Source organism: Apium graveolens, chromosome 6 (assembly GCF_009905375.1).
Source record: "Apium graveolens cultivar Ventura chromosome 6, ASM990537v1, whole genome shotgun sequence".
NCBI lineage: Eukaryota > Viridiplantae > Streptophyta > Magnoliopsida > Apiales > Apiaceae > Apium > Apium graveolens.
The window spans coordinates 302,463,875-302,474,290 of record NC_133652.1 but is presented as its reverse complement, the minus strand read 5'-3'; the positions used below and the strand labels follow the sequence as shown (position 1 = coordinate 302,474,290).

The 10,416-nt window shown below is 34.6% G+C and overlaps 2 protein-coding genes across 2 annotated transcripts; both read right to left on the bottom strand.

Moving 5' to 3' along the window:
* Positions 1-1,797: 1,797 nt before the first annotated feature.
* On the bottom strand, positions 1,798-2,235 carry LOC141666337 (uncharacterized). Its single transcript, XM_074472327.1, has one exon. It carries the CDS (start codon positions 2,233-2,235, stop codon positions 1,798-1,800), a length of 438 nt encoding a protein of 145 aa, XP_074328428.1.
* A 42-nt stretch (positions 2,236-2,277) lies between these two features.
* LOC141666336 (uncharacterized) lies at positions 2,278-3,093 on the bottom strand. Its single transcript, XM_074472326.1, has 2 exons — positions 2,952-3,093; positions 2,278-2,906 (listed from the first exon to the last, which is right to left on the bottom strand). The coding sequence occupies exons 1-2, from the start codon at positions 3,091-3,093 to the stop codon at positions 2,278-2,280; spliced, it is 771 nt and encodes a 256-aa protein (XP_074328427.1).
* Between the last annotated feature and the right edge of the window lie 7,323 nt (positions 3,094-10,416).

Below are 10,416 nucleotides of genomic sequence, written 5' to 3'. Positions count from 1 at the left end.
ATGCCTTAAATTCTGCACACATGAGCTCATCATTTCCAGTAAATATCAAGTCATCAACATAAAGACTTACCATCAAAGTTTTATTTCCAGTTTTCTTTAGAAACCAAGTATGATCGTAACTGCTTTCCTGAAATCCTTCCCTCTTGAAATAACTTTTAATTCTTCTAAACCATGCTCTTGGTGCTTGTTTTAGACCGTAGAGAGCCTTCCTCAGTCGATAAACTTTGCTTCCTCCCCTACTTTGACAAACCCTTCAGGCTGGTCTACGTAAACCTCCTCCTTTAATTCGCCATACAGGAATGCGCTCTTGACGTCTAGTTGATAAACACACCATCCCTTTTGAGCTGCAACTGCTAGGAGACTTCTAATTGTATCATGTCGAGCAACTGGAGCGAACACTTCAGTGTAGTCTATTCCTTTAGTTTGTGAATACCCTTTTGCGACTAACCGAGCCTTGCATTTTTCAACCTTCCCTTCTTCATTCAGCTTCGTTTTGTATACCTATTTGACACCAATTTTATTTGCATGAGATGGCAAGTCTACAAGCTCCCAAATGTTGTTTCTTTCGATGGACTGAATCTCCAACTTCATAACATTTCTCCACTTTTCTTCTTTTGCAGCCTCATAGTAGTTTACTGGATCATTATAGCAGACGTTCAAAGCAAAGTTTGTCAACTCTTCGTCTTCATCTATTTCTTCCCCGCTTACAAAATCACGCATCCAGCTAGGTTCCTTCCTTGCCCTTCTCGATTGTTCTCGAGTTTCTGTCCTTGAAACTTCTGTTTCGGCTTCCGCATTTTCATTTTCTGTATCTTCTTCCGTTTCTCCTTCATCATTCTCTTCTACATCAGTTACCTCTTCTTCAAAAGTTCCATCATCTCCCCAAGCAAGAATGTTTTGCTCCGATGTGTTTAAGTTCCACTCCCACTTAGAATCTTCTTCAAATATGACATCCCTGCTGATTACTATTTTCTTTGTGATTGGATCATACAGTCGGTAGGCTTTTAATTCATCACTGACTCCGAGCAGTATGCATTTGTGACTACGATCGTCAAGCTTTATTCGTTTCCGCTCAGGAATATGAACATGACCGATTGATCCAAAAACCTTGAAGTAATCAACTTATGGCTTGATACCTGTCCATCTCTCTTCAGGTACCATATTTTTTACTGCTTTTGTGAAGCTTCGATTCAAAACATGAGCAGTCCATCTAGCTGCATCTGGCCAAAAGGATCTTGGCATCTCCTTTTCAGAGAGTAAGCAACGAACCATGTTCATGATTGTTCGATTTCTCCTCTCTGCTATTCCGTTTTGTTGGGGAGTGTATGTTGCAGTCAATTGTCATTTTATTCCTTGATCTCTGCAGAACTTGTTGAACTTTTCAGAAGTGAACTCACCTCCCCTATCCGTTCGTAGCCCTCGAATGACGGTCTTCGCTTCTTTTTTAAAAGAACTTTTAAAGATTTTGAAAACTTCAAAAGCTTCAGCTTTATCTACAAGAAAATATATCCATGTTTTCCTCGAAAAATCATCAACAAGTACCATTAAGTATCGCTTACCACTGTGAGAGGCTGGAGTGATTGGTCCGCACAGATCCGCATGTATTAGCTCCAGTTTCTCTGTTGCCCGCCACTTACTTTTCTTTGGAAATTTGCATCTTTGCTGTTTTCCTACATTGCATATCGTGCACACCTTGACTCCATCATTAATATTTAGAAACCCTTTCACCATTTCTTTCTTCTGCATAAGCTGAATAGAGTTGTTGTTTAAGTGTCCAAACCTCCTATGCCAAAGTATTCACAGATCCTCTTCTTCTACTTTAAAGCAGCTTATGGACGTTGACTTCTTCTTTGCATTAATTAGGAACATGCGATTTGATGTCATCCGTGTCTCTACGATCAGTCCTCTTTGATGATGAAAGATCTTGCACACATCATTTTTGATTAAAATTGTCAGTTGCTTCTCCTGCAGTTTCCCAATGCTCAACAAATTGTTGGTCAGATTTGGGATATAATAGACATCAGTCACCACTTGTGTTATTCCTTCCACCTCAAATCTAATCTTCCCTTTTCCTTGAACAGCCATTTTCGTACTATTTCCCAATCTAACAGAGTGCCTGAAGCTTTCATCTAGCTCAATAAACCAAGATTTCTCTCCTGTCATATGATTTGAGCATCCAGAGTCCAAAAACCATACCCCTTTACTTTCATCACTTCCCATGTCTGCACGTGCCATTAAGAGTAATTCTTCCTCTTCATCAATCTCAGCAAAATTAGCTCATTTCTCAACATTTGTACATTCAAACTGGTAATTACCCACTTTTCCACATCGAAAGCAATTGATGGTTGATCTGTTGACATATGATCTACATCTCCCACGTCCTCTAAAGCTACTTCCTCCTCTTTGAGATGTCCACTTTTCTCTTCCTCGAGCATTCCGTGGCTCGTTTTCAACCTGCAAGACATGTTCTTCAGTTTTCTTCTCAATTACCTTGCGTTCATGTACTTGTAATGACGCATGCAACTCATCCACTGTAAGACTATCAATATCTTTGGATTCTTCGATAGAGCAAACCACGTAATTAAAATTGTCTGTAAGACTTCGAAAAAAAAATTCAACGATTTTTACATCGTCTATTGTTTCTCCGTAGTTCCTCATGTCATTGACTGTTTCCATGACTCTTGCAAAGTATCCTGTTACTCCCTCTCCAACTTTCATCTCCAAGATCTCGAATGTCCGTCGTAGCCGTTGTAGTTGGGCACGCTTCACCCTAGCACTGCCTTTATACTTAACCTTCATAGAATCCCACAACTGTTTGGTTGTCTCCTTCTGGGTGATAGTCTTCAAAGTTGTCTTGTCGATTGACTGAAACAAATAATTCTTAGCCTTGAGATCTTTGAGTGTTGCTTCATCGAGTGCAGCCTTCTATGTTGGATTAGGTTTCTCAATACTTTTTAGGTCATCAAATCTTGGATCAATGATGCCCCAATTCTCCTTGGAACGAAGAAGATTCTCCATGACTAAACTCCAGTGATCGTAATCTCCATCGAATTTCGGAACCGCCGGTGCATTGAAAGTTCCTATATCTACCATATTTCTCTTGGTGTTTTCCCTCTCAAACACTCACACCTCTCAAACTCTCAAACTCTCACACTATGTTTTCGCTCTGATACCAAATGAAAGCAAATAGAATTGCTGTATTCAGTGTTATTAAATTAAAGAAACAAGTTACAGCTATATAGCAGCCTTACAACGTTCAGTAACAATAAACTAGAAAAATAAGGAATAAAAACAGACACTACCTCTAACAGAAACTCTAACAAAATGACTAGGTCATCTCCTAAAAACAAGCATGACTAAGCATGGCTATTTATTGACTTATTCAAATCCAACACAAATATCATGTGTCAGGAATTTATTGGGTAAATAAAAATGGACCCTGCATTTATATTTCATACTTTCACATTACTCATATCATATCATTTACGATGTACTCCCGAGTTGAAATTAGGAGAGAAGAGAAGAGATTCTTAAAAAATATTTTAAAATTTTCTCTCATAGCCGTGCTCTAGAGATTTTGACAGGAGAAAAAGGAAGAGAAAATATGATAGAATTTGGTTACAAAACTTTCTCTACAAAATTGAAAAGATTGGGATGGAAGAGAAACAACCGTGTATCAATTATTCTAGTTTTCCAAAAATACTCATACATATCTCTTGCATAAAACACATACAAGAGTCCGTCAAGAGTCCCAGATCAGAGAATCAGCTTATTCACGAGAGGAATCAGCTTCTCTACTTACAATCGCAAGGTAATTTTGTTCTCTCTATAAGGATAATTCTTCTGAGTTCATTGATTCTCCGTTTAGAAGACTTGTTACAGATATATAGGTCTAGTTTATGTATATAAATCCTAGGTGTCTCAGCAGTTAAATGAGATTTCAAGAAATCTTTTCCCTTACTTTTGGTTTAACTTCCCTGTTACTGTCAAATTTCTAAATATTCATTCTCTGATTTGTGACGAAATCGAACTCAACACTAGTGTCACGACAGAGAATCTTATATATTAACAAAGCATAGTTATTAACACAAAAAAGTCTCTCAAATCAAAATACAGAGTATGATTTGCCCATATTGTTTATTTTATAACTTCTACAAGCATTACTTGGACTTGGAATTTGGGATGAACAAACTCATAATAGATTAGAAGCCGCTCGAAAAGAGATTGAATTATTAAAAGTGAATCCATTCGGGTTACATTTGTCTCGGTGTCGTTATTAGAAATTGCTATATATATTAGTCAATTTTTTTGTTAATTTTGCTAGTAGTAGATATGTTAATGACATGACTTCACTGTTTAATATATGTAAGGATGGACAATACTATACTTGATAGGGTAAATCAAATTCATGTTTGGGTACAAATGCAATAATTAGCTGTTATTCAACTAATTTGTCTCGTTGTGGTACTACCTGTGCATCGCAAAAATCGGCGGATAAAGTATGTAAATTTGCCTAGTAGGGAGCTTAGATTACATAGACAGAGGGTGCGAGAAGAAGTGATGGATGATCTATCTAATCGTGTTAAATGATGTGATACAAGTCGAATGAATAAAGAAGCTTTCTTAAAATTATGTAATATTTTAATAAGTGATGGAGGTCATACTTAAAGAGAGTAACATCATACTCGAAAGGTCCCGACAACGTGTTTACACTAAACAAGAAATATATAATGAGCTGCAAGTTATCGGCTTGGATGCAACTAAAATCTGTGAAGCTTATTTATTTCTAGTGAAATGTCCTGAAGGTGCAAAGGGGTTTTTTGGTTGTCCGCTTCAAATGTGAAAGGAGATCCTGAAAGAATTGATGAAGAAAAAAGATTGAGTTTGTCGAGATTTATTATCAAATTCTATTTTTTTTGTCGGAATTAAATTCTATTTTTTATCTTCTAGAGTAAGAGTTAATAAATTTAGGATTTTGAGATGTTTAAGTAATTTTTCTAATTGTGTTTTTATTAGATTGTTTATTCTCTAGATTATTTGGTTAAATCTGAAATTTTTCTGCAATAGATTTTTATTGGGTTTATTCTATTAATTCGGTAATTCCTCTTTATTTTTGAAGAATTATGCGAGTTTTGTTCTGAAGTAGTTCTATGTAGCTGGATGAGCAGGATCAGAGTAATACTGGATTCTTGTCATTTATTTTTGGTGCGGCCAACAGTGCTGCTACTTCTGCTGCTTCGATTATTGCGACTCGTGGTTGAGGATTTGGAGCGGATCCAGCTGTTAGATTGCGGTAAAATGCAAATGCAGTTACTGTTTGATGCTTTTATGTTTTGATTAAATGAATTAATTCATATATATGTATTGTGGGTTAATCAAATATTTTTGTGTTTACTTGGTGATGGAAGAACGGGTTTGTGGTGGTGGTGGTGGTTTATGTGTCAATTACAGAATTTCAGTTTTATGATAATACTTAATTCAATATTTGACTCTGTAATTATTTTCAAGTCGGTAATAGAAGTTGGAAATTGTACTTTATGCCGATGTTCAAATCTTTAAATCTTTATTCATTTAATTGGTACTTTTATTAATTTCTAACTTGGTTGTTTGAAGATCCATTGGTCAGGCGAATAATTTGTATTACTGAAGTACAACTTTACAGTTTGGTAATGAGACTTTGGTGTTAGTTTTCTTTTATTTAGATGGGAAACCTTGGATTTCTGGTATTAGATTCATCAGATTTGCTTTGGTTCTTTCTTAGTATCAATAGCTGCCACTGTCTGTCATCATGATATATTAGAAGATAAATTCTTAAGAGATCTAATACCACAATCATCTGATATATAAGTTGACTTGTTTGATTAAAACTTGATGGCATCGGTTAAAATGGTATAATCCTTAGAATTCAGCATCCCTTTTCCTTCCAAAAGTAGATACTTCTGTTTTTTCAGATTAGATGTAATCTATTTTTTCTGTATATATTGAGTTGAGTCTAAAAGGTGAACACATGTATGGCATCCTTAATTTTACTGATGTGAATTTTTCCCTTGTCAATAAAATTGTCTCTAATGCAGCAACTAATATTTTATTTTTTAACTTCAACAAAATGTATTGTTTTTTATTTGTATTCCGTTCTGAATTAGAGCAATTTATACTGATAGGAAACTACTATCTTTTGATATTTCTTTCAGCTTTGATAGATCTATTTGGTCATTATATGGAATCGTGGAATTCTTGGTATTCTGAAGTAGCTGGTGGGAAGAATCCAATACAACTACAGTCCAAATTATTGTATCTGCTGCTAGAAACTCCAATCCGTATTAGAAGAACACAGGTGCCTACAGTATTCTTTCCGTTAAAGATGACAAAAAAGAGATGGAAAGATGTTGGATGCATATGCTCTATGTATCAGCTTCAAATGGCCATCCTCTAGATACTATGAATTATAATATCTTACATCATTCATCTAGTTCCGTTCACTGCCATAATACACCCCATGTAGGATTTTTCCGATTTCTTCTACTTTTAACAAACTAATTGGGATTTTAGAAATTTATACATGCTTGGAAACCTCAGGCAATCAGACTTTACATGAACAATTAAATGTCTCAAACATCTTTATTGCACTTGCATCTGAACATCATAACCATAGGATGTCAAGATCTAGTCGTATTGCTAATGCCTAGACCTGCCAGGAGCCCAAGACCCATGACCATAAACAACAATAAATCTTGTTTAAACCTTCCTATTGGCCTTCAACATTGGACTATGTGACTATACTTTTAAATTTTTAATCCATGGTATAGTCTTGGTTACTAGTGATTGTCTAGTCTTTGCATTGCTATAAAGTATTTTCATTGCTTGAAAACTGTTACACTCAATATTACAGGTTTTTAAATGATCACAAGTGCCTACTTTAAATTGATTAGCTCAAATTTTCTATTCTACCGGTTTCCTCACCCAACCTCGTCACATAAATTTTGAAACTCTTTATCTAAAATCATTGGCAAATATTATTCTCTTCTGTATTTTTATCTATTTTCATTGTGTTCATCTCTTATTCCAGTTAAAAGGAGCATTATATCTGTGACTGCAAATCTCCAGAAAATTAAAAATTTATCATATCTGCATCATCAATTTGTAGGATATACAATTTATTTATTTTAAGGGTATTGTAGTAAAAAGTAAATTTTTTTTCTTTCCCTCTGAACTCGGGAGCATAAGAAAGATTACAGGATAAACTCTTTCTTTTCAACTCGGGAGAACGATAGAGATTCATTTTTTTCCACTTTTTCTCTTCTCTTCCCTCCCCATCTCTTCTCTTCTCTTCTCTCCCATAAAAACTCAGGAGCACAGCGTTAATGACAATTGATTGTAACCTTTTTTGGTGCCTCTGACATTATTCTAAAAAATGATACTCAAGTGTTTTAGATTAGGAGATTATGTCTAAAAAAATGGGTATCACTAAACCCTAATACTAAGGGCATGTTTACTTGCCCACTTTTCTAGAAAAAAAATCATATAAAATTAAAAAAAAAACCTTAAAACATGTTCATTTGAGTTGTTTTGTAAATTGAAAACTTTAAAAATGAAAAAACGTGTTTTTCAATTTTTTTTATTTTATAACTACGTTTTGGAAAAATGTGGAAAACTATTATTATAAGGGCCGGTTTACTTTAAGAACTTTTGTCCTTTTTTCTTTTCTAAATTTTCTATTATTTTCTGAATTTTTCTTTTCATAGAAAACTTTTAAAAATTGAGAAAATGTGTTATAAGTGTAAACCATTTTCCAAAATAAGGAAAATAGAAAATATGTTTAAGTCAAATCATGTCAATTTTCTAATTTTATAAACTTAAATAAATAATCATGCTCATGTGATTTCATTTTATTAAACATATTTAAATCAAATTATATTTTTTTCTAACTTTATAAACTTAATTAAATGAATGAGTATCATCCTGTTCCTATACATTATTTTAGTTAATTGCATGACCTCATGTTATGTGTTGGACGTTAAAAATATAAAATAAGATATAGTGTTAATATTAATTTTGAGATGTAACCTACTGCACTAATAAGCGTAGATAAGCGGAAATTATACACGTAACTTTACCCACCCCGCTTTTACAACTGTGTTTTATAATTTTCCTAAAATGAAAAACTGGTCTCCAATTTATATGAAAGATTGTTGAAAACTATAAATGATAGTTTTATATACTTTTCTAAATTTTAATTGTAATTTGAGAAAGTCTGGAAACACGGTTTTCTATTTTTAAAATTTTTTATTTACAAAATAGTGAATATGAACATGTTTCCGATGGGTAACAAACAAGGAGTTTGAATCATGTTTATTAGCTGAAGAACAGTTTCTGAAGGGGAAAGTTAGGGTAAAATGTTTGAGCCTAAGAGATGGTAATAATAATTTATTTTTTAAGCAAGCAAAAGCAAACTAGAACCGTATCAAAATTTTAGCTCAAAAAAAATTAAATACCGACTGTAGTTTTTGATCAGAAACAAGTTTCTCAAGTAGTTGTTGAATTCTTTGAAAGCATTGTTGGTTCTTCTTCTTTTAGTAGTCCTTGTAATATGGACCATGAGCAATGCAAGTCAGTTTCTCAATTTCATTGTGAAAACCTTAAAAGCTATGAAAAGGATCAAAGCCTACGGTCCTGATGAATTTACGGTGGAATTTTTTCTTAAAATTTGGGATATAATGGGTGATGACTTCTGCAAAGCCATTATCCTTTTTTTATTCTTATATTTTGAATCCTGGAATTAATGCTACCACTATAGCTTTAATTCCTAAGATTTGCACTCCAACTTACATGACTAATTATAGACCTATCTCTCTCTGCTCTGTCGCTTATAAATGTATTTCTAAAATCTTGGCTAACAGATTGAAGATTTTTTTACCCCAGATTATAAACATGGCTCAGTCTGCTTTTGTAAAAGGAAGATCTATCACTGATAATATCATCATGGCCCAAGAGTTGTTCAGAGGCTATAACAGATAATCGGGGACTGTTAAATGCGCTTTTAAAATCAACCTTCACAAAATTTTTAATTTGATCAGGTGGGACTTTATTATTCGGATTCTGATCAAAATGCAATTTTCTCTAAGGTTTGTGCAATGGGTTCAGTCTTGCATTACAACCACCATATTTTCTATAAAAGTAAACGGTGTTCTCAATGGATACTTTAAAGGTGGGAAAGGATTGAGACTGGGGGACCCAATATCCCCTTAGTTGTTCAGTTTTGAAATGAATATTCTTATTTATATCTTAGCTCATAGGCCTCCCAACTACAGATTTCATTGGAAATATAAGAGTATGCAAATATCTCATTTACTCTTTACAGACGATGTTCTCATTTTGTCACACGGTGACAAGGAATCTATCTTTCATACCATGAATGACTTGTCTCAATTCTCCGACCTTAGTGGCTTAACTTCTAGTATTCACAAGAGTATTGTCTTTTTAAGCAACTGTGATCCTGACGTGGTCAGTTGGTTCGATAACATGTACAACATTTCGCATGGCCAGTTACAGGTGAAATTTTTAGGGGTTCCGCTTATCACCACCAAGCTAAGCACCAATGATTGCATGCCTCTTATCTCCAATCTTTCCAATAGGATTAATGCTACCATTATAGCTTTAATTCGTAAGATTTCCACTCCAACTCACATGACTGATTATAGACCTATCTCTCTCTGCTCTGTTGCTTATAAATATATTTCTAAAATCTTGGCTAACAGATTGAAGATTGTTTGGCCCCAGATTATAGACATGGCTCAGTCTGCTTTTGTAAAAGGAAAATCTATCACTGATAATATTTTCATGGCCTATGAGTTGTTTAAAGGCTATAACAGAGAATCAGGGACCGCTAAATGCGCTTTAAAAATCGACCTTCATAAAGCCTTTGATTCCATCAGGTGGGACTTTATTATTCAGATTCTGATCAAAATGCAATTGCCTCAAAGTTTGAGCAATGGGTTCAGTCTTGCAGTACAACTACCAGATTCTCTGTCAAAGTAAACGGTGTTCTCAATGGATATTTTAAAGGTGGGAATGAAAGGGGACCCGATGTCCCCTTATTTTTTCAGTCTTGGAATGAATATTATTTCTTGTATCTTAGCTCAGAGGCCTCCCAATTACAGATTTCATTGGAAATGTAAGAGTATGCAGATATCTCATTTACTCTTTGCAGACGATGTTCTCATTTTCTCACACGGTGACAAGGACTCTATCTTGCACACCATGAATGACTTGTCTCAATTCTCCGACCTTAGTGGCTTAACTCCTAGTGTTCACAAGAGTATTGTCTTTTTAAACAACTGTGATCCTGACATGGTCAGTTGGTTCGACAACATGTACAACACTCCGCATGGCCAGTTACGGGTGAAATTTTTAGGGGTT

Bases quoted from the DNA above. Each gene is read 5' to 3' on its own strand.
- LOC141666337 (XM_074472327.1), bottom strand. From the start codon at position 2,235: ATGGCACGTGCAGACATGGGAAGTGATGAAAGTAAAGGGGTATGGTTT.
- LOC141666336 (XM_074472326.1), bottom strand. From the start codon at position 3,093: ATGGTAGATATAGGAACTTTCAATGCACCGGCGGTTCCGAAATTCGAT. The intron at 2,907-2,951 runs GTATTGAGAAAC...CACTCGATGAAG, and splicing joins AAGATTTGATGACCTAAAAA to CAACACTCAAAGATCTCAAG.